We start from the raw sequence: 24,614 nt of genomic DNA on the forward strand, positions 1-24,614 counted from the left end.
CAGTCCTCCGGCTTCACGGAGCCGGTGTACTTGGGCGTATCTCTCGGGAGAGTGAACCCTTTGGGGAAGGGCTCATCTCGGATGCGGGGGCCAAAACAAGGCGGACCCAATTCGTCTTCTTCTTCTAGTGCCAGGGATCGGTTGAGGCGGTCGATCCGGTGGCGGGCATCGTTCTCTCCGACTCCTTCTCGGCGGCCAAGGCGGTCGCCGAGTGCCGGGTGATCAATAGGCGGCGGGGAAGCGCGTCTCTCCCTGCGAGGGGGAGGAGGAGGCGGGCAGTCGTCCCGCCGTTCCACTGCTCTTGGGCGGCCGTCTTGGTCGTGCTCGATGCTGATGCGAGTCCGGCTGTGGCTGGCAGCCGGCTCCTTGTCTCTTCTACCGCGGACGCCACCAGTCGGCGTCCGGGATGTCGCGCCTTGGTCTCGGCGAGGTGGCGGGTCGTCGTTTCGCCGGATGGGCGCTTCAGTGCGACACCCGGTCTCTTGCTGCTCAGCAGCCGCGTCCAGGAGCTGCTGGACGGCTCTGTCATGTGGCGACGCTCGTCGCCCTCGAGCTTGTCTAGCTCGTCTGCTGCCGCCTGGGCAGCTCGTATGTTCTCTGCGGGCGTGGCATAGACTGGACGATCTGTCCCGAACAGGCTGGCAATGGTCGCGCCACGCTGTCGGATCAAGCCAATGCGGCTAGGCCCATCAAGAGCCGGCGTGCCGCCGACGGCGCGGTCCATTTCACGCTGGTAGGCCTTCGAAAGGCGTCTCATGCCGGCCAGCCGGTTAGCGCTTTCGATAAGCTGGACACGGCATGCCTCCAGCGTCTCGGCGTCAGCGTCTTCCGGGATGGGCGCAGTCAGGTCTTGCATCGCCGCCTACAACGGATCCTGGCCGCCTCCGCCAAAGTGCACGCCGTGGCTGATGACGAGTACCTCCGTGACGGTGCTGCCGCCGATGTCCGCGCGAGGAAGCGGCTCGTCGTAGACCACCACGTTGGTGGGGAACACGTCAAGAGACGCCGTGTCGGAGTCGACAAGCATCGGATCGGTGGAGCCAACCGACTCCAAGTCTGCAGCAGGCTCGCTGGAGACGTGGAGCTGATCGAGGAGGCTCACGAGGCGGCTCTCGGGGCCTTCTGCGCCCGCGTCGGATGCGGGCTCGTCGGAGAGGCGGATCTCGCCAACGAGATCGGTGAGGCAGCTCACCGCACAGGCGACCTCGCGCCGTGCAGCGCGTTGGCGCAGATGCCATCTGGCGTGCCGGGCTGGCTGCGCTCGCCAGGAAGGAACAAGGTTCCCGTCCAGAACAGTTCTCCGGGAGACGGTGCACCTCGCCCCACGGTGGGCGCCAAATGTCGGGGGTTGGGTGCGACATATGCCAATGGATGGCTTATCATGATGGGAGCGAGTAGAACGTCATCGGTGCCTGGAAGCGGGATGAGGCGTAGACACGAACGCCGGCACACTTTACCCAGGTTCGGGACTCTCCTAGGAGATAACACCCCTAGTCCTGCTCTGCGGGGTCTCCGCATGATCACTAAGGCACTAGTGCGTACAATGGTGCTCCTCGAGCTGTATGCTAGAGGTAGGAGAAGGCAGGCACGCTCTCTCCTTCCTCTGGGTATGAGTCTAGTTCTAGCAGGTTGGGAACCCTTTGCATGGGTGCCCTGGGGGGTTTATATAGGCCTACCCCCCAGGGGTACAATGGTAATCTGGCCGGGTGTAGAACCCGGCTGTCAGTGTCTCTGGTCTCCGGCTTCTCCGCCGGCTGCTGGGGCCCGCCGACTGGTCCGGTACGGAGCCGACAGGCCGCCTCTGCCGCTCGCGGGTCTTGCCGGCTGCTGATTACTGTAGCCGTGACGCTAATGATGCACGCTTGGTCAGGGGGGCGTAGCTACAGTCCTGCCGCCTGGTGGGAGATCACTGTAACCACTCCGTGTCTCATCTGGTTAATGGTGCGTAGGCCCCGAGGAAGGAGCGGGCCGCCTGCTAGAAGCCGGCCTCCCTCGGGTCCGACTGGTCGGGCCTCCGCCGTCTTCCAGGCTCTCGCTGCCTGGTAGGGCCCGCCGCCGGCAGGCCGTACCGACAGGCCGTCATGGGAACAGGGCTCCGCCTGCTAGCTGTGACGTCAGGGGCGGAGTGGCAACAGTGTCGCGTCGGGCGGAGATCTCCTCCTGTACGGAGCACTGTAGCCACGCCCGGCCTAGATATGGGGGGTGATGGGCTACACTGTAGCCTCTCCCCGTCTTGTTTTCTTAATGGGGCGCAGACTCTGAGGGCGCTGTGGGCCGCCTGCTAGACGCCGGCCTCTCTGGAGGCCGCCGGCAGGGAGTCGACCCGTCTTGGTGCCGCCTTCCGGAGCTTAGCTGCCTTCTGGCCAGCCGGCCCCGAGAAGGCGGCGCTTGATCTTGCTGTCTTGAGGGGCGCGGCCAGCCCCGATGTCTTGCAAGGTTCAGCGACTCGGGTTAGGCTACCCGTGGCCCATTACTCCGACACTCTTCTGGTTGCCTCCCAAAGCTTCTTGGATCCTTCTCGGTCCATAAAAAATCATCATAAATTTCATCGTGTTTGGACCTTCCTAGATATGGTTTTTTTGCGAAACAAAAAAACATGGAAAAAACATAAACAAGCACTGTTCATCGAATTAATATGTTAGTCCATAAAAGTAATATGAAAGTGCTTTAAAAGCATATATAATCGATGTAAATATAGTACGAATACTTCATAATTTATAGATGCATTGGAGACGCATCAGCATCCCCAAACATGTTATTGATGTGGGTTGTTTCCTTCTGGATTATCTGTGTTGGTTTGAATTTTAACTATATTTTGGTGGTGTTTTTTTTTCACTTCTATATCATATTGTTCTATTGTTGGATATGGTATCTATTCTCAGATGACAGTGAGGTTGTTCGGTGGCGGTTGCTAGACCAGACGCGCCCATGTCCATGTCCTCATCACCGGCCCTCTCTGCAGCCGCCTTCTCCATCGCCGTTTCTCGCTCACACTGCTTGCGGTGTCGCTCCCTCTAGACAACGTTCTGTGCCTTGCAATTGACGTCCATGGTTGGGATCCCCATGAACTATGTGGAGGCATCATTGATAAGGGCTAAGGTGTCCCTTCTTTCAATGAGATGGTAACTATCGTTTTCGGTGGAGTAGACTTTGACGATCCGACTACATCATACGAAGTTGTCGCGCCTTAGCAATCGCTAAACCAACTCCGAGAGGTTATTGACCACGCCGGAGCATGATTAACCTGACCATAACGGTCTATTTCCTGCAGGCAGACGAAAAACAAGCAAAAAGCCAAGATTGCAATCTGGATATTGCGAATTTAAGAGAAAAGCTTTATTGATCAAAGTGGGGCCATGTGACGTCTTAGTCTGGTCGCTGAACACAAACGAATAACGCGAATTGCAGCTATGACGAACTTTAATCTAAACAAAACCTAAGTCTAAAACGACACCATAAGGGTTGTATTTATAGGGAGACATATGGGAATTTAGTCCACCCCTGGCAAGGTGGGGCTAAATTCTATTGTAAGTCGTTTTCACTATTAATACATACACTAAAAATAGCCTTTTAAGTATATTTTAAAATTACATGGGTCTGGCCCAAAAATAAGGTGGCGTAACACCTATAAAAACTATGGACGAAATTTATGAAAGGCATCTTGTATATTTCGTCCATGTCCGGCTTGAAAGTGATGAAAACTCCACCAGAAACTTCATTCTTGTTCCCTTGGCGCGCGCCAACATCTCCATGCTTGATCATGCTCCAAAGCTCATCCATCTTGTCCATGCGGGGCCTTCATTTGTAAGCAAAATAAATGTATCCAATTTAGTCAGCATCATATTCTCATGAACACTAGAATCAAATGATAATAATATCACTGTGGCTGAAGCTATATCAAAAGGATGGCAGGGATTTAGATTTAGGAGAACCTTGTATGGAGAAACTTTGGAACTTTGGAATAGTCTAAAAAATAGACGTGAAGAAGTTGAAATGGGTGAGGGTAGAGATAGAGTTGAATGGACTCTTACTGCTGATAAAAAATTCTCAGTTAAGTCCTTATATAGGAAAATGGTAGCTGAAAATTGCAATTATCCACAGAAATTCCTATGGAAAGTGAAAGTTCCTGCAAAAATCAATTGGAGAATAAGAAAAGCATTTTAACTAAAGATTCTTTGATTAGAAGAGGGTGGAAAGGATCTAATGGATGTGTGCTCTGTGGTAGAGAGGAGCAGATAGATCATTTATTCTTTACTTTGTTCAGCTGCATCTTTATTATGGAGTTTGTTAAAATGTGCTTTTGGTCTAAAACCACTCCCACCTCAGTGGAGGAATGCTTTGGGGATTGGATCAAAACTTTTAGAAAAACAGAGCATAAATTAGTTCTGGTGGGACTTTCAGCTTTGTTTTGAGCTGTTTGGAAAAGTCGTAATGCAATTATATTTGAAAATAAAAGTTATACTGATCCTATGACACTGATTCAAATGATGATATACTGGATTACGGCATGGTGTATTTTGCAGGTAAAGGACTGAAGCAAAAAGGAGCTGGAGCTGGGCTCAAAGCTGCTCGAAAGAGTAGCAAGCAAAGTTTACAAGTCAGCGCAGGGGTAGAGATATAACGTGCCAAGACTAGAAGCTTGAGACGTGGGCATGGTTGCATCTTCGCTTCGAAGTAATAGCGGACTAGTAGGCTTCGCGTTTTGTTTTGGTTGTTGCTTTTGGTGGTCTTCTAATAAACTTGTAATAGACCTGTTTCTAGTCTTCATGTAATTTTATCTTGTTTAGCTGTAGTGGTGACAATTCCCTATGATGGGTTTGCGCCTGTTGGGCAGCAGCGGTGGCTATTGCAGTTCGTGCTTGCTTCTAGTAGCTTTTGGTCCATTTTAAAATACTGGTGCTTGTAGTTCGCTTTCGATTTTCCTTAATGGAAAACGGAGGTGGGAAACCCTTCTTTGATAAAAAGAAAGGACGCTAGAATCGTTACCAAGAAACAAAGGTACCTGGTAATTTAGCTGGCTTGCCCGAGCTTTAGTTAATTGTCCAGTATGTGTAGGAGGAGGGATTGTGGGTGTACCTGTAGTAGTGATGTCCTCATCAATCATATATGTCGAAGGTGCGTGGGGAAGGGGTGCTTGGCGAGGACATCTACGACGGTGGATGAGGACGGCGGCGCGGATGGGGAGCCAGGGTGGAGGAGGAGGACAGCCCGGACGTAAGTGAAGGACGAACACAGGAGAAGTGCGCTCAATTTGGTGGACTTAGTTAATTTGGAACGAATTTGGGATGGGTTTGCCCTGTCGGATCTGAGTGGCAGATATGTCGTGTCTGGACGTTTCTATATTCACTTCACATATGAGTTGAGTATGAAGAGGTGACAGTCAGCTCGAACATATAGAGCTGATATGAGGTGTCCAGTTTGGGTGATTAAAAAGTGATTAGGCGGTCCGTGCGGATCGTACGGGGAGTATTTGAAGGGTTTGGTGGTAGATGCTCGCACGAGGCAGCGAGGAGAGGTATGGCCATGCCCCTGCTCAGCCGCTGGGATTCTGCCACCCCGGCCGGTCCCCGGCCACGACGACGGCGGCCATGGTAGGCTGCCATGCCATGCCACCGGCCTGTGTAGGTGTCAGCGCACCTCACACAGATTAAAGGCGGAGGCAGGGACACATGCATGACCGATGCTGCAGGCTCTGAACAGAACCATGGATGTGCGATGTGTAGACGAGCGTGTTGCTCCGACGCTACTGTTTGCGAGTTTGGCAAAAAAAGAAAAGAAAAAGCGCAACCGAAGCCCCAAAACGGGATTCGACGATGACTCTTCTCGGCCTTCTCGACTCTCCGCGGATGGAAAGCCCCCGAAACGGGGACGCAACGACGTTTCTTTCCTCGGAAGCACACTGCTTTGGCGTTCGGGAGCAGAGCTTCGGTCTGTAAATTACTCCAGCTTTAACGGACGCGCATGGACTAGACGACGACCAGTGTGGAGCCATGCCATGTCAGAGCAATTGGCATGAGGCAGCGCCCGGCTCACTGCTCAAGATCATCCACGTTGGCGCTTATCTCTGCCGCCTTGTGACAGCGAGCCCAACGCCGGCCACTTGGCTACGGCCCACGCCCACCTCTCGTACTCGCGTTCGCCACCTCTCGTACTTGCAACCAACATACACGAAAAGTGTCTCCAAAAAACAAGAAAACGAAGGTAGTTTGAGATTCAAACACCCTGGAAAACTTAGAGCAACTCCAACGGACCGACCCAAACGGACGGCGACTTTGTCTGCATTTTGTCCTTTTGGATCGGCCGCTTGCCCGGCGTCCGTCATGTTTTAGATTTGGGTCGGTAGTGCGCCCAACGCGTCGACCATATGTGTCGAAGTGGCCGGCTGGCCGCCCTATTTCAACAAATAGTTCATTTTTGCATTGCTTTTGCATTCAAACATATAGCCAAATAACATAGTTTCAAACCAAATAAATAGCATAGTTTTATAAGCCGAATGAAAATAAAATAGTGTCACATAGTTTTGCAAGCCAAATAAAGAAGATACATCTATTGGTTGCCAACATGAGCCCACATATACTCAACCAAATCATTTTGCAGTTGCACGTCAGTTTCCCAATCATGCATGTCATGATGAAATTATGTGAACTGTTCAAACGTTGCCGCTCCTCCGTGCTCAGGCACAACATTCTCACCCTGAAACTGAAACCATTGATCGTACAGACGTTCCGGGCGCTCATCTTCCACGATCATATTGTGCATTATCACACAAACAGTCATCACGTCCCATAGTTGCTACGTGCTCCAGGTATTAGCAGGATACCGAACGATGCCCCATTGAGATTGCAAAACACCAAAGGCACGCTCGACATCCTTCCTAGCACTCTCTTGCTCTTGGGCAAATCTTTTCCTCTTCTCTCCGACAGGGTTAGGGATTGTCTTCACAATAATGGTCCACTGAGGATAGATACCGTCACCCAGGTAGTATCCTTTGTCGTAGTTGTGGCCGTTGATAGTAAAGTTCACCGGTGGGCTGTTGCCTTCGGCAAGCCTAGCAAATACCGGCGAGCGCTGAAGCACGTTGATATCATTGTGTGATCCGGCCATGCCAAAGAAAGAGTGCCAGATCCAGAGATCTTGAGACGCTACGGCCTCTAGTATGACAGTGCAAGCCCTGACATGGCCCTTATACTGCCTTTGCCAAGCAGAAGGGCAGTTCTTCCACTCCCAGTGGATGTAGTCTATACTGCCAAGCATCCCTGGGAAGCCCATGCTGGCATTCATCGCCAACAAGTGGGTTGTATCTTCAGGAGTCGTCTCTCTCAAGTAGTCAGGGCCATACACAGCAATAACAGCCTTGCAGAACTTATACAGGGACTCTAGGCATGTAGACTCGCTCATACGGACGTACTCGTCAATGAGATCACCGGGCACTCCGTATGTAAGCATTTGGATGGTGGCAGTGCATTTCTGATAAGAGGAGAAACCAATCTTTCCAACGGCATCCTCTTTGCACTTGAAATAGTCATCGTAGCCGACCAGCCCCTCTCTAATACGGTTGAAAAGATGCCTACTCATATGGAAATGGGGGCGGAATTTCTGATGTTTGAACAACGGATTTGTTGTATCAAAGTAGTCCTTCCAAAGAAGGAGATGCCCGCTCTCTCGGTTGCGATTCAACGCTGGAAGGTGGCCCGGAATGGAGCCACGGAACAACGGCCGCTGACTATTGAGGTGGTGATGGACCAACACGGTAGCCAATATCTCCTCCTCATCATAGGACGACGAATCGTCGAAGTCGCAAAGGAAATTGTGAAAACAGAACTCGTCGGCGGAGTCCATTTTGTACCTTGGCAAACAGTCAAACAACTTGCGAGCGTCGACGAAGGAGATGGCCGGCGAAGGGAGTCGCGGCGCGCACGGACCAGCTAGCTGCCCTGCCGGCGTCCGACGAGCGGGCCGGTGAGGATCTGACCGGGGCGGCGAAGGCGGCTTCTTGGTCGCGGTCGTGGCTGTGTCGGGGGAGGGGGAGCGGGGGCTGGGAAGCAGTAGGTTCCGCGGTGGCAAGACGACGGTGGCGGGCGACGTGGGAGGTGGCGGCGTTGCTGAGTGGATGTTGCGGCGTCGGCAGAGTCACCGAGAAGAACGGGCGGCGGCGTCGGCAACAAAGGAGGAGGGCGAGGGTTGCTGTTGGATGGGGGAGGCCAATGTGCCACCGACCAGCGGGCCCGGGGGGAGGAGAGGGCGAGCGCGCGCGTCCGTCTCATGTCCACGCCGATGCAAATCCGGCTTAAAAATGGGCCGGGAATGGGTCGCCGCGGACAAAAAGCTGACGCACGTCCGTTTGGATCGGCACGTTGGGCCGACTTTTGTGTCCGCACCGATCCAAACGGACGGTGGCGGGCGACGTGGGAGGTGGCGGCGTTGCTGAGCGGATGTTGCGGCGTCGGCAGAGTCACCGAGAAGAACGGGCGGCGGCGTCGGCAACAAAGGAGGAGGGCGAGGGTTGCTGTTGGATGGGGGAGGCCAATGTGCCACCGACCAGCGGGCCCGGGGGGAGGAGAGGGCGAGCGCGCGCGTCCGTCTCATGTCCACGCCGATGCAAATCCGGCTTAAAAATGGGCCGGGAATGGGTCGCCGCGGACAAAAAGCTGACGCACGTCCGTTTGGATCGGCACGTTGGGCCGACTTTTGTGTCCGCACCGATCCAAACGGACGCCAGCGGACGAAATGGATCGTCCCGTTGGAGTTGCTCTTAAACTATCCTCTCTTTTTTTACGGGAAAAAAACTTAAGCTGTACAATGGTCATATTTCACCACCTGTGATTGTTTTTAAGAATCCTGACGTTCCTACATTTTTCAGCTGTAGCGGACGTTTTTCTATATACCCCCTAAAAACACTAATATTAGTGATGTAAAAAGATCTTATATGAGAGTAGTGTTTAAAAAAAATATTAGTTTATAAAGGGAGTACATAACAGTCTGGAAACCTGAGGTATTCAATGGTTCCCATGTCTTCTTATACTTTGAGTCAAATTTTCATCAGGAGAGTTATATGTCACAACAAAGAATATAATTAAACACAGGTCATATTTTGGCCCAGAATACAAGAGAGATAAACCCGGTGGAGGAAGTACATCACATTAGATACATTGTGGGACATATCTTTACATTTGTATATACTCCCATTTGGTATTACAGATATAACTAGTTTTCTTCATAAACTTGATCAAAGTTTATAAATTTTAGACATTTTTAAAATTTTATATACACTACTCCATCTGTGCCATAATATAAAAGTGTTTTTTACACTAACAAAGTGAGTAAAATATATGCTACTCTTTTTTTTTTAGGGTATGCTACTCAAACACCAAAAGGGCCTCATTTTGGATCTCAGGGCTCTCGAGTCTTGGCACTGTTCTATTTGCACTCCTCCCTTGACCCCAATATGGTTTTGACCCTTTTACTGAGCTTGACCATGTTGGTCACAAACTCACAATGTGATCACCACGTCACTGAGGGGATCTCACGTGGCATTCAAACTTTTCTCCCATCTCTGTCCACTTCTCCCACTTTACCCCATATCCAACCGTTGACCACTTTCTTCCCATTTTCACGCAGTTCGCCAGACTAGCAAAAGACGAGAACTACAAAATTCGTACTCCCTCCCGTGAAGGATGAAAACGAATTCATCCAAACCAGATGGAGTGGTGAATGGCAACGGCAAAAGGTCTTTGTTGAATTTCTTTTTCCAAGATTACAGTATTCCTTTGAATATCCGGTTTTCTGGTCTACACAAACTTCATGAACAATACATGGAGTATACAGAGACATGACGATTAGATGATTCTTCATCTTGACACATAGTAGTACCACTTTTCCAAAATACACGACTTGCCAGCCATGTTTTTCTAGAAAAAAGTACTACTATCAAAATTTGTACCTCTAGATTCATCATGGAAAATGGTTGCACAATACAATTTGATATGTAATTTTTTTTGCGACATAGTTTGATACATTATTAACTTGCATAGTCATGCTACAGTAACAGTCAAAGGTGCTTATTAAAGACCTAAAAAAATCTAAAACGCACGCATATACTCCCTCCGTCTCATAATATAAAAATGTTTTTGATACTAGTGTAATGTTAAAAATGTTCTTATAATTTGGGACAGAGGGAGTATTATGTAACGGAGTAAGTATAAATTTTGTTCATGTGGGAGTGAATGGAATTTCTACTAGATTGAAGCTCCATGGACAGATAGTCATAGCCCAAAGTCCTAGTATTTTACCAACATGATATAGTTTTCTTTGCTACAACATCTACGGCACCAAATTAGTTTCACTATATATTTCATAGTAACATATATTTTTTATACTGTATATATTAACAGTTTTTTCTATGAAGTTGGTCAAATTTAAAGAAGTTTGACTTGTGGCAAACCTAGACCTTCTGGTATTTTCAAACCGAAATGCATTTGTGTTCTTGCAGATGCTCTAATCCAAAGTACTCCCTCCGTCCCAAAATAAATGACTTACCAATCAAGTATCTAGAGAAGGTAGCGAGCCTTTTGAGGTATGGCCTGATAGCGCCTTATAGTCTTGACCCGAATGCTTGAATTTCTGACCTCACTGGTCTCAAATAAATAGACTTTCCTACCCTCTTAAGGTTCTCTATGCCCTCAGACATTGATTGCTATACAGAATTTAGCATAAAGTATTTGAATATTGATTATTATTATGAAGCTGAGAGAGCAAGTAACTTAATGAAGTAAGACTAACTTTGAACTAGTTTTAGTATAAAGTTAGTATAAAATTGAGTCACTTATTTTAAGAACAACTAACAACTAGCAGTCAAACACGAAGGAAAGTTAAAAGATCGACTACAATAACAAACAAAAAACACACCGAGTGCACAGGAGAGTGCTACTACTACCACACAAGCAGAGAAAGCAGAGCAGCTCGTAATAACTTTTGGGCATGTCATCCTTTTCTACTCAATTGTCGACACCAGATACTTCTCTACACCAGTTTCCAATCAAACCCGAAATCACCAACATCGTATATGAGACATTGCACAAGAACGAAAGAAAGAAAGAAGAAAATCACATCAGGCAAAAGTTCTAACCTAGTCTTGGATTCGAGTTTCTAACCTATGACTATGGAACGTGGCGCTGCCGCGCCGTGCTACTCTTCGGAGCTGGAGTCCGTCAGGGCCTCGCCGTCGTAGTCGTCCTCCAGGCCCTGGGTCTGGTCGTCGGCGCCCTCGCTCTGGTCACCGGGTTGCTGCTGGTCCTGTGGCTCCCCGCCGGCGGCGACGAACTGCATCGAGCTGTAGCACGGCTGCTGCTGGTAGTTGCCGACGTTGATGGCCTGTGCGCCGGGGAAGTTGTTGAATTCTGCAGGGTTGGACTGGAACGCCCAGTAGTGCGTCGGGTGGTTGGGCGTGCCCCCGGCGGCGGGCGGCTGCTGAACCATCCACATGGCTGCCTGGGGAACCATCTGCTTGCCGTCCCCGGACGCCGGCACCTGTAGGGCGAAGAACGGGATGTGGCCTCCCGCGGGCGCCGCCGCGGCCGAGACGGGGGCGAGGCCGCTGGACACCGAAATCGCGCCGCCGCCGCCGTTGCCTTGCAGGAGGGGGTCGGCGGCCACGGTGTAGTAGGCCGCGGGGGGCGCCGCGACGAGCGGACCCGCGCCGCCCGCCGCGCGCGTCGGCTGGAGCTTGCGCCGCTTGGACGCCGGCCCCGCGCCGTCGGCCCCCGCGGCGGAGGCCGACTCGGTGGGGATGCGGAGCACGCCGTCGACGGTGGTGGCGATCGCGGGCACCGTCCCCGTGCCCGTGGCGGCGACGATGGCCGGCTCCGACTGCTGCAGGAGCCAGCGGATGGTGTCGCCGTCCGTCTTGTGGCCGAGCTCGCGCGTGAGCTGCGCGACCCTGGCCGCGCAGGGCGCCGCCATGCGGATGCGCCGCCCGCGGCCCTCCACCTTGGTGTGCCGGTCGCGGTTCCGCGGCGGGAGCGCCACGGCGAGGCCGCCCAGGAACTCGCCCGGCGCCTGCTCCGGCTTCGGCACGATGGGCCCGTGCGCGGCGGCCGGGACCACCGCTATGGCCAGCGGCGCATTGCTGGCCGGCGCCGCCGACGCGGCGTCGTGGTAGCGCGCGTCCGTGGCCTGCTCGCCGTTGCCCTGCAGCTGCGACTCCATGGGAGATCGGATTTGGGGAGTTTTGCTTCGCTTGGGCTCCGTCTTCGGTTACGGCTTGGCGGCGGCGGCGGGGCGGCGTCTCGGCGAGTTCTTTGGCAGGAGAGGTTGGTTATCGCTGGGCGGTGGGTCCGCGGATAGGGTTTTAGGGGCCACCGCTCCCTCCACCGGGCAATGGGCCCTGCTGGTGGGGACTGGACAATTCGGCCCATCAAATAAAGATGATTTTAAGCATGCTCTGTTTCTTGTCTAAAAAAAACATGCTCTGTTTCAATTTCTCAAAAAAAAAAGCACTTCCTGTTTCAGTGCGCGGAAGCAAAGGAAATTTGGCTCAAACTCGGCTTGATAGAAGTGGTCAAAAAAGCTTGTGAGGTTGATCGGTCCGGTAGTGCTATTCTGAATTTTTTTAGGCGTATTCTGTTCTATTCCCGACTCCCGACTCCTCCCGTGTCGCTCCTGCGCGGCGACCGGGGGGAACCCTAGCGCCGCCGCGTCCTCGTCCCTCCCCCGACCTCTCCTCCTCGCCGCCGCCGGGGCGCACCGCCGGGCAAAACCCGGTCGGCGTCGGCGGCGGCGGGATCTCTTCTCCCACGACTCGCTGGATCTGGCGCGGGCGGATCACAGCGGTTGTTGGCGGCGCGCTGGAGGCGGGGCGCGCCGGCGCGGGCTTGGGGCCGACGGCAGGGCTCATGCTCGCGGTTTTCCCTGGTGTGCGTGGGAGTCCGCTCGGGGCGTGCGGCGGCGGCCCTCGGCAAGCGGTGGCGGGCGCTCCGGCGGGTGCAGGCGGCGGTGGTCCCTGTGCGCGGTCGGCGGCTCCGTCTCTGACCCGGACGGCGCGGGGGATGGCAGCGGCCCGGCGTAGCCAGCGATCTGGATGCGGTGGTGCCGGCGGCTCGCTGATCTGCCGGTGCTCCAGGGCTGCCTGGTGGTGCTGGTGGTGACGGCGGCCCGTGCACGAGAGTTGGATCCCTTCGAAGTGATCTGGGTGAAAACTTGCCTTCGGCGTCTGCTAAGGCCGGCGGTGGCGGCGCTATCTGCGTCGTTCCCTTCTTGAAGGCATCACCGTGAAGAAGTTCAAGGCCACTCTCTGCTACCTCCGGGGGAAACCCTAGATCGGATGATCGGATGACGGCGGCGCTCTGGTGTCGTTCCTCTCTTGGGGGCGTCATTTTTGGAGGTACACACGTGATCGAGGGACCAGAGGACGGATTCTTTGATGGAGCGGCGATTCATCCTACACACTGATGGCGACGGATCTTGACGGCGTGGCGCAGTGCAGATTCGGAGTTCGCTGTGGGAGGATGGACTCGTGCAGGAGGACGACGCTGTCGGGCGTCGTGGTGACGTCAATGGCAAAGAGACCTGGCACGGTACATGCAACAGTACAGCTCTGAAGATGGTTTGTTGGCAGGTGGCTGCGGCGGCCTCATACCCGACAGGCGTCCTGGTTGAGGAGTGCGCCGGACTGTTAGGTGCCCCATACCCGGCAGACGTCCTGGTTGGGACCTCAGGTCTTAGATGTTTAGGTTTGGCTGCGATGTCTGTTTGGCATTAGGCCCAGACTATCTGCGCCCCTTCATATTTCCTACAACCATGGTGTTTGTAACTAGGATATCAATGTTTTGAACTAGGTCCTGATATCAGGAAAATCCTCGCAATTGGATAGGTGTAGCAACAGTTGTTGCTTAGACGGTGGCTTTAGTTTTACTGTTGTATGGCTTTGTAAAATCTTGTGAGAATAATTAATAAAGTGGCCGTATGCATCGCCCAGATGCGATGCAGAGGCCGGGGGTAATCCTCCTTTTCTAAAAAAAAGCAGAGAGGTTTATAAGAATCCAATCCAGTTGATGCATTTGTGAAGTACATAAGAGAAACAATTTTGACGTCGGCCTCATACATTTGGTGGAGAAGAAGACAGACGGTCCATGCAGAAAGCTTGCAGTCCTTGTCGCATGCAGAACTATCAATTCAAATTTTGATGTCAAGTTTTGTTAAAGCATCAGGTAAAGAGTCCTAACCAAAGTCGATTATCTGGAATCAGGCGACTGATGGATTTATCTCTGTAAATGCTGATGCAAAGTTTGATATTGATATGGGTTCTAGAGCTACCGGCGTGGAGATTAGAGATGATAAGGGAAGATTCCTAGCAGCAAGCTTCCAGATCATTCCATTCGTGATAGATCCAGCAACTGCTGAAGCACAAGCAGTTTAGGACGGAATTCATCTTGCAAACCAACTTGGGTGTCAGAAATTGGTAATCCAATTGGAGAAGTCGCTAATATTCTTCAGAATTGGAGGGGGGAGGGGGGTTTGAACGACAACTGCTTGTCCTCTGCTTGAGGACATATGCACCCAAGCAAGCTCATTCGACAACGTTCAATTCACATATTGTCCAAGCAAAGAAAATCGTGTGGCGCATACGCTAGCCTAGGAGTGTAATTCAGAGAAGTGTTTCTGGGCTGATGATCCCCCTAGCTTTATTTTTATCGCTGTTAATTGACGATATAAGTGTGATTTAAATTAATATAGTAAGTCATAATGGCATTTCATAAAAAAAGATGGGAAAATAGTAACTGGCGAACGTTCGCTGGGGGCCAATCCCAGCGAACGCGCTCTCTCGCGTTGGATTGAAGGTACGTCAGATTTTGAAACTACTTCACTTTAAGATAAAATATAGCAAACACAATACCATTCAAAACATCTTCAACCACTGCACTTGCTATTGACGCGACCCTATACCTAGGAGAGCTGGGTTTGAATCCCAGAATCCCTTTTTTTTCTTGTTTAACAAGATGACAATTTTTCTAGAAAAAACTAACATGGCAGTTTATAAATTTTTGAACTATGTCACATGGCAATTTCAAAATTTCCCCTTTTTTTCTTCTATTTTGAACAATCAAGTTTTTTTGTACAAGACATTTTTTATTATTAAGGACGGCAGTTTTTATCATAAAGAGATGAGTTTTTTTTCTTATTAAGAGATGACATTTTTCTTATTAAAAGATGGCATTTTATATTCAGAGATGACACCTTTTACTATTAAGAGGTGACATTTTTTATTATTAATAGATGGCATTTTTTGTTTATTAAGAGATGGCATTTTTATATTAAGAGACGTAATTCTATATTAAAACATGACACTTTTTATTTCTTAAAATATGGAATTTTTATATTAAGAAGAGATGACATTTTTATTATTAAGAGATGGCCTTTTTTTATCATGACATTTTTTCTTCTTCTTTCGTTGACATGGTAACTCAAATTGTAGGACCATGGCAAGTTTATATACATTTTTTAACATCCATAGTTAATTTTTTAATATTAGAAAACGTCATTTTCACAAATTCAAAGCATGCCATTTTCAAAATTTAGGGTTTCATAGTTTTTTGTAAGAAAATATTCTTTTTGGAGTTTATGGCATTGTTTGCCGTCATTAGGCTGGCCCAAAAGTGTGAGTCGCTAGGTTTTCAAAAGGCCTGAGACACAACCTTTTGGCCTAGCTAGATACTTATTGCGCATCATGATTTGCCAAACATCATCCTTAGTAAGAAGTTTGAACAACCATTTACTAAGTAGGGGATCATTCTGGACCTGTAGGTCATGAATGCCAAGGCCACCTTGGTCTTTTGGCCCACAGAACACGCTCGATTTGCCAGTCTGTATTTCTTCTTTTACTCATCTTCTAACCAAAAGAATCAGGATCTAAAATATTCCAGTCTTTGCGGGACCCCCTTTGAAAGTTGGAAAAAGGAGAGAATATAGAGAATCATATTTGTGAGAACAAAGTTTATCAAGACCAGTCGTCCTCCAACTGAGAGCAACTTGCCTTTCCAACTGAGAACCCCCCCCCCCCCCCCCCCCCCTTTTTTCTTTTCAACACATGTCTACCTTTTTCAGTACACATTGTACATTTTTATTATACATGTATTTCAAGAAATTGTGCATGGCATTTAGGAAAAATGTTTATACAGTGTAAAACAATGTTCATGTAATTAAAAAAAAAGTTTTGTAACATTCAAAAAATTATACGTGACATTTTAAACCAATCTTCATATGTTCTCGTTTTACAAAAATATGTCCGTGATATTTTATAAAATTGTTATACACTGTAAAAATGTCACGTAATTCAACATTTGAAACATGTTCACACATTTCAAAAAATTGTTTATGACATTAAAAATATATCTATACAATCTAAAAAAGTGTTCCCGTTATTCAAAGTAAATGCAGGTGACATTTGAAAAATGTCCATCCGTTTCAAAAATTGTGTGTGACATTTTAAAAATTGTTTATATATCATAGAAAACTGTTCGAGTAATTCAAGAAAAAGTTCATACCATTCCAAAAATTATACGTGACATTTTAGGCCAATGTTCATATCTTCACATGTTACGAAAATATGTTAGTGAAATGTTTTAAAAATGTTTATACAATGTACAAAAATGTTAATGTGGAAAATGATTCGTGCCTTTTAAAATGTTCAGGTGTGTTTGAAAAGTTTAACACATATTAAAAAAAGTTCAAGAGCCATGTATTTGAAATGCAAATGTAAACCATGTATTAAAAAATATTCAACGTGTTCCAAAAAATGTTTTATGTGAACATTTTTCAAATGTCACATACATTGATAATGAATTAATTGAACTTTTTTTACATTGTGTAAATGTATTTAGAATGTCTGAAACATTTTGTCAAACTGCCTGAACATTTTTCCAATGTTGAATTATGCGAACATTTTTTTACATTTTATAAACATTTTTTGAAAATGTCACACACATTGAAACACGTGAACATTTTTCAAATGCAGGTACATTTATTTTAATTTATATTTGAAAATGTCGACAGGTATGGCCATTTGTCAAACGTTGAATTATGTGAACATTTTTACATTGTATAAGGAAAACGTTTGGTTTCAATCGGATGATCTCTCGCTCACACAAACCTCCTCGTACTCACACCACGTGTCCTCGTTCTCGTGGAGCCCGCATCGCGCACACCCACGGCTTGTTATCTTCTTCCCACCCGAAGCGAGATCTCCTTTTTTCCTCTCGTTCTGCTCCCTTTCTTCCCCAAATCACGCAATCCCATTCTCGTCTCTCACCTCTAACTCTTTCTCTCCGCGCACACATGGTTTCTTTTCGGCATGACCGATGCTGCGAAGCTCCCTCAAGATGCTCCAATCGATGAAGCACAAGTCGGCGGCCTTGTTGCGATTTTCAGTACTCTGTCGGCTCGGGTGCTGTCATGCAGCACAGGGCGGCAGCGGATCCCGGTGCTGCAATGCAGCTGCTCGCCGGTGGATCCCGGTGCTGCGATACAACGGCTCGTCGGCGGATCCGGTACTGCGATGTAGCTACTCGCCGGTGACTCCCGGTACTGCAAGCCGGATGGGGGCGCCATGGTGCAGAGTCATTGGCGTTGCGATGCAACGCTAATCAGCGCTTGCCGGTGCTGGGGTAGCTGCTCGACGGCGGCTCCCGGTGCTGTAAGACAGATGGGGGTGCAGCGGCGCAGGGTAATTGTTGATGCGATGGAGTGCTCATCAGTGGCTGCCAGTGTTGCTATGTCGTGGCTGCAGTGGAGCTTCGCTGGAGCCGTGAGTGCTACATTGGAGCTCCGTTGATGTGATCCAACGGCCACCATCCCGTTGATCGGTTGGTTGGCTAAGCGGTTGATTTCTCCTACTGAGTCGTAGACGCCCGTTGTATAACCATTTTTCTCAATGTCCGGAACATTTTTTCTAACAGTTTTGCTAAGTCTCAGTCGACTGATACTTCGTTAAGTCTCGGTCGATGCTATAGATCTTACATGCATGGAAATTCGTAAAAAAACATCCTTTTAGTTTTTTTCTTTTTTCTCCTTATATACTATTATCACTTGACTGCGATTTGGTTAATTTCAGTCGACTGAGACCTAGCCACATTCTTTTTTCTAAACTGTATATACACCTCATGCTCCGAAACGAAGACGAGTTGAGAGAGGGAAATTTGTGATCGATTTCCAACGGATTGGACGCGGTCCCAAATCGGATCCAAACTTGACAGCCAAATTAAATCGTAACAGGCTTGACAACCAGGTAGGATTTATGCCCTTGTTATAAGAGGAACGGAAACAACGGAGGGCATCGTGGGCATCTATGTATGCAAACAGGAAGATCGAACAGAAGTTTTCAAAAAAAAAAAAAACACGAAAACACTAACGCCCACACGTGTGGGCGTCTGGCAACTCGCTCACACACATGGATCCTCGTCCAACCAATTCTGCACGAATCTTAGCGCGTTCTAGCAGTTTTTATGTGCCACGTAGGACTAAGCTGGTGTGTGGGCATTCATCCGGTCGCCCACACGTCCTTTTTACCACACGGGGGGCTGGTGTGTGGGCGTTTAGCAATTCGCCCACACACCAGTTTTCACGCACGCAGAGGGGGCTGGTGTGTGAGCGTTTATCACTTCGCCCACACGCCCGTCTCCTCGCCCACACCCAAAGCTGGCAGTTGCCATGTGTTTCTGCAGGGTACATGGCAACTGCCCTAGCTTTGCTTTGTAAGCAGATGGCAACTCTCTTTTACCCGAGTTGCCATGTGTTTTTGCATGGTACATGACAACTGCCCTAGCGTACACGTAAGCAGATGGTAACTCTTTCTTCTACGTGGCAACTGCCCTAGCGTGCTTGTCAGAACATGACAACTCTCTCTTTTACCCGAACATGTTTTTTGCCATGCCTTTTTGTAGTGCTACATGGCAACTGCCTAGTGTTAGTGGGTGGCAACTCCTAAAATTTTGAAATCATGACAACTGCAGTAGATCAGACTATACATGGCAACTGCTGTTGAGCAACCATGGCAACTGTAGTTGCCCGACATGGCAACCCAAGTTCAGCGACATGGCAAGTGCAGCTAAACGAACATGGACGAGGGTCTGGACCATGGCAACTGTGGGACGCGCGGTGACTGTACGCGGGGCGTGCGGGACCACGAGGTACGAGGCCTGACGTACGGGGCGTGTGGGCGTTATTTATTTCGCCCACACGCACACGTGTGAGAGGGATCGGGAGGGAAAAAAAAGGTGTGTGGGCATTACTTGTTTTGCCCACACATAGGTGTGTGGGCTGTTCCTCTTACACACCACACAAAATGTGTGGGCAAGCCCCCTAACGCCCACACGTGTGGCACTTATCGACGTCAAAAAAAAAAGGAAGATCGAAAAGAAACCTAGCAGAAACATTTCGCATCCGGCCATGGATTTCTCCACGTCCACGGACGTGTTGGCGGATGTCCTGCAGCGGCTCCCACCTTGCGCCCGGCGCCGTGCCCGCCTCGTCTGCAAGCTCTGGCGCGAGACCGTCGACGAACGCACCACGGAGATGCAGAGCCGCGCCAAGGTCCTCCTCTGGAACACCCGCACCGCCGTCGCCTACGTCGTCGTCGATGACATCTCGTCGTCGCCCACGGGGCGCTGCAGGGAGCTGTGGAGCGGCGGTAGCCCCCCCATGTATTCCCAATGGGATGCCGACCTGCAGCTAGTCGGCACGTGCAACGGCCTGCTCTGCATCTGCGACAACGGCGGGAGCACCGGCGGCGAGGTCGCGCTGGTAAACCCGGTGACCTGCGAGATGCTGACCCTCCCGCCGCTGCCGTGCGGCGACCAGCTCGGCGACCGACGCTCCTGCAGGTGGGACAAGGCGTACAGCTTCGCCTACCACCCGACGTCCGGGCGGTACAAGGTGGTGCACGTCCCCTGCATCTTTGAGAGGGCCTACGACTTCGACGCCGTGCAGGTGCTCACGGTCGAGAAAGAGGCGACGTGGCGGGAGGTGCTGACCCCCGGCGGCGCGAGGTGCAACCTCAAAGCCGGCGTCGTCAGCGTCGACGGCACGACGTACTGGGTCACGAAGGGCGGCGCGGCTAGGGTGGTGTCTTTAAGCCTCGACGACGACGAGCGCGTCGCCGGCTTCGCGGGCTTCGCCTTGCCGTCGCCTGCTCTTTCCGCCGGCCCCGATAACTACCACCTGGCGGAGGTGCGCGGGCGGCTGGGCGTCGTCGTCCACGATCCCTTCGGGGGCACGACCGGGGTGTGGGTTCGAGGGGAGAAGGGGAGGTGGACTCGCCGGTGCGGCCTCTGGTCGCAAGACCCCACGCGGCCGCACTTCGTGCACGGCGAGCACGTCACCACGTTCCAAGGGTCGTCGTTGCGCGGCTATTGTCGTCCCCATGCGACGTTACGGTCAGCGACAAGGACCAGGGGACGCTGCTCGCCAAGGTCAAGGGCGGGGCTCGCCACTACCGGACGTTCGCCTACGTCGAGACGACGGAGCCATTGGGTGCTTATGGTGGCAAGTAAGTTCATGTGGATGTCCGATTAGGATACCTGTTTGTTCATGACAGTCTTGTTCTGACCTTCAGTATTAACTACTTATTACAGTGTCTGTTTTAATCCAAAGAGTCCATTACATTCTTTAAGGTTCTAGAAGTCACATCAGGTAACTATTATTATAACTGCCAATTGGTGTTTTAGTTGTCTACTCCCTTCAATCCAAGATAAGTGTCGTGCTTTTAATTCAAATTCACGATACTTCTTTTGGATCGAGGGGAGCAATAATTAGGCCAGCGAATCTAGTAAGTCTTATACTATGCATATTAGCTTTATCCTAAGTTAAACTAGATAAAGTTTGAGCAATTTTATAGAGAACAATATAATACTTATAATAAAAATTATATATGGTGTGAAAAATACATTCAATGATGAATCCAATAGTACTAGTAAATTGTACATGCTTTGCACGTCACGTCATTTAAATATATAAAAGCATGGAAAAATACATTTAAATATGTACTTCCTTTCGTAGAATTGTATTGGACAAGATTCAACTTGGTTCTTACCTCTCTAGAATCCAAACTGTTCTAGTCTCTTTATTATTAGAGTACCAGATAAGCATGTGAAAAGATGCTTCTAGAACACATGAGATGGTAGAGTTGGGGGCTCAATTAGAAGGCCATGTGGCAGAATCCTACGAGTTGAAAACTTTATCCAATGGATGATAATGCTCAGATTTGCCATCTCTCGATCGTTGGATGTAGCATATCCAACTGTTAATATTTGAAGATACTGACACACTATATAGTGGTATAGATTAATTTTGTATTGTAGATGTTAATAGTTCGGAAATTGCCATTGGTGACCGAGCTCACTGGAGGCCTCCAGATTCAAAATTCAAATTTCATTAAAATTCATATTTTTACATTTCAAAAAAATCTGAAAAAAATAAAGATATACATGAAGGCATAACACACATGTGTGTAAATTTTCAGGGCAAAACACGTTGAAATAAGGGCTGTGCAAATAAGACAAATCTGGGGTTGTTTAACACATGATACTATTCATCCTCCCAAGCCATGAATTTGTCTTTTTTGTACAGGTCGCATTTCAACGTATTTCATCATGAAATTTTACACACATGTGGGTTACATCCTTACATACCCGCATATTTTTTTTTCAGAATTTTTTGAAACATAAAGTTTGAATTTGATTTTTTCGAAAATAAAGGCCTCCATGGAGCTCGGCCTTCAAAACGCCATTCTCTAGTTTTTCTAATAAAATGATAAAAAAGGTGGGAGTACATGTTACTTTAGCACCCTCAAGGCCAAATAAATCATTTCTATGTGCTATATATTTGCGAGTGTACTATCTGTGTCCTCCGCCAAAAAAAGTGGCTTTGTGCATGTATAATGGGTCGGCAATCTGACCAAATTTATGGTAGCACTGATATATCTTGCAATTTATCTCTCCCGTTGTTCTACCATCCACCTTGTAACTTAACCTACGCAATAAGAAATATAATATGGTTGCATAAATTGCATTATAATTTTTCATCATGAAAATCACAATTTATATTTAATTGGTTCTAAAAACTTTACGAGCCTTCTTAAGCTGAGTTGGAAGTTTAACTAATCTTGTTTTCTTTATAGATCATATGTGGTGTGTATATTGCTAACTTTTCATGAACAATAAGCTAATTCCTTTTCAGACTGAGTGTATTATATTCATTTTTTACAAGTGGTCGTGCGTATTATATCTGACCGGTATACTATCTGTGTTATTTCAGACCCCCATCCATGGCTTCTGCAACGGCGCTCCAAGGTGAGGGCTACCTCGAACGCCAGTTAGGTGGTCTGCAAGCTCCGTGGGCTGTGTTCGTTCTGCTATTCGACTTCTTTGTTCTGCTGCTCGCCTTCTTCATCGCGTGTCTTCACAAATAACATCCCTTGGCCTTGACACCCGATATAGAATCCTTGGTGCCCACGGGTGCCAAACTGGAACTAATTATTCATAATCTGAAAATTGTATAAACCTAGAGTTTCAAACTTTGAGTTGGAGTATACATGTTTGAGAGGCATTTGTACATTCCATGTTCCTTCTTTGTGTCTTTGAGCTTTTGGGACCCTGGTAGCTGTACCCTTTTTTTAGAAGGAGGATCACCCCGGCCTCTGCTTTCGACAGATGCATGCGGCCATTGGTAGCTGTACCTGTACTTGTTCTTTCTTTTTCTATGTAGTTTCACTTGCAGTCCTCGTACATGATTCGGGATTTTTCTGTCTATCTTTTGTGCTTTAGTATCTAATCAAACAGCATCAGATGTCTGATCAGTTTCACTATATCGATCTAACGGATTGTTAGTCTGCACTGTGCTTGTGTTGTACACCAAAATGCATCAACGGATCCTACTAAAACATAGGAATACAATGCTAGAGGAAAGTTTAGATACATCTTTGTGTGATGCCAGAGCCAAAATAATCTCAAAATACAGTTTCAAGTATTCAGGATGCCAGATTCAAATCAGTTCGAACAGATTCAATGCGGTCTCCCTTTGCAGGATTTTTTGCGGAATAATAATTCAATGCGGTCTCGTATCAGACGGACGGCTCCAAACTTGACAGCCGAATCATTATTTCAGTTTGTAGCCAAGTAGGTTCCGAGTACAAAAGAATTCTACAACCGAGTAGGACTCTGATGTTTGATCCCGTCAGGGAAACGACTCGGCAGCTCAATAAAAAGAGAGAAACTACGTACGCGAGCCACGCTGCCATGGGCAATCGGGATTTGCCCACGGATGTATTGGTGGAGATCCTGCTCCGGCTCCCTCCGAGCTCGCGGCGCCGCGCCCGCCTCGTCTGCAGGCTGTGGCGCGACATCATCGGCGAACGTGCCACGGATAGTTCGCAGGCTGTGGCCCTCCTGTGGGGCATCAGCTCCGGCGTCGCCTACACCGTCGACGACCTCTCGTCGTCCTCGACGGGGAGACGCAGGGAGCTGTGGAGGAGCCCTAGCGGCCGCCCTGTTACGACTAACTTGCACAACGACTGGCAGCTGGTCGGCACGTGCAATGGCCTGCTCTGTATATGCCACAACGGTGGCGCGACGATCGGCGGCGAGATCACCCTGGTCAACCCAGCAACGAGCGAGACGTTGCCCGTCCCCCCACTGCCATGCAATGGCCATTTCCGCCGGGAGCGGCTCTGCAGGCGGGAGTGAGATAGGGCGTACAACTTCGCGTACCACCCCAAGTCCCGGCACTACAAGGTGGTGCACGTCCCCTGCAGCTTCGACGGGGTCTACGAGTACGACGCCGTGCACGTTCTCACGCTTGGGGACGGCGCATGGCGGGAGGCTCCGGCCCCCGGCGGCGCGAGGTGCAACCTCAACGCCGGCATTGTCAGCATCGACGGTGTGACGTACTGGGTCACGGGGCATGATCACAGCGCAAAGATTTTCTCGTTCGACCTCGACAACGAGCACGTCGCCGCCTCCACCATGTCGTTGCCCTATATGCCGGCTAGACACGGTGGCTACGACTACAACCTGACGGATGTGCACGGGAGGTTGGGAGTCATCTTCCTCAACCCGTCGGGGAAGACGGAAGCATGGGTTTGGCATGAGGAGGTGGGGATGTGGACTCCAGTGGCCATCCTCACTTGTGCATGCCAAGAGATCCCACGGCGAGTACTTCTTGATGTGCCAGGGGCAGCTGTTGTATTCGTACCTACGGGATGGCACATTGTTGCCGTCCGGCTTGAGGATGGTGTCCAACTACGTGAATGTAATTCGGAGGGATAAGGGGACAATGGTCGCCAAGATGAATGGTGCGGGCTACAAATTTGAGTATCGGGCGTTTGCTTACGTCAAGACGACGGAGTCACTATGTGTTTACGCATCCAAGTACAGTGTCTAGTTAATGTTTACCCCTCGTTTCACTATATTTTGTGTCCATTTGTCCACTGAAACATACCCAAGGATGCAATGAATATTTGCACTTTCTAGTTTGTGTTGCTGCTATATAGCTTTCTGAAACACTCGTATTTATTGGCCCCTCGTATTCTTGGGTCAATTTTGACCATAGATTTGACTAGCAAAATATAA

The 24,614-nt window shown here is 49.3% G+C and overlaps 3 protein-coding genes across 3 annotated transcripts; 2 read left to right on the forward strand and 1 right to left on the reverse strand.

Annotated features, from left to right (window-relative positions):
• Positions 1-10,962: 10,962 nt before the first annotated feature.
• Positions 10,963-12,523, reverse strand: LOC109745609 (transcription factor PCF2). Its single transcript, XM_020304730.4, has one exon. The coding sequence runs from the start codon at positions 12,202-12,204 to the stop codon at positions 11,185-11,187; it is 1,020 nt and encodes a 339-aa protein (XP_020160319.1). The 5' UTR covers positions 12,205-12,523; the 3' UTR covers positions 10,963-11,184.
• Positions 12,524-19,789: 7,266 nt separating this feature from the next.
• LOC109745602 (uncharacterized) lies at positions 19,790-22,593 on the forward strand. Its single transcript, XM_040388490.3, has 2 exons — positions 19,790-20,536; positions 22,303-22,593. The coding sequence occupies exons 1-2, from the start codon at positions 19,813-19,815 to the stop codon at positions 22,362-22,364; spliced, it is 786 nt and encodes a 261-aa protein (XP_040244424.1). The 5' UTR covers positions 19,790-19,812; the 3' UTR covers positions 22,365-22,593.
• Positions 22,594-23,282: 689 nt separating this feature from the next.
• On the forward strand, positions 23,283-24,311 carry LOC109745603 (putative F-box protein At1g19160). The gene is made up of 2 exons (XM_020304724.1): positions 23,283-23,725; positions 23,798-24,311. The coding sequence occupies exons 1-2, from the start codon at positions 23,283-23,285 to the stop codon at positions 24,309-24,311; spliced, it is 957 nt and encodes a 318-aa protein (XP_020160313.1).
• The last annotated feature ends 303 nt before the right edge of the window (positions 24,312-24,614 follow it).

The sequence above is a fragment of the Aegilops tauschii genome, chromosome 5 (genome assembly GCF_002575655.3).
Source record: "Aegilops tauschii subsp. strangulata cultivar AL8/78 chromosome 5, Aet v6.0, whole genome shotgun sequence".
Lineage (NCBI taxonomy): Eukaryota > Viridiplantae > Streptophyta > Magnoliopsida > Poales > Poaceae > Aegilops > Aegilops tauschii.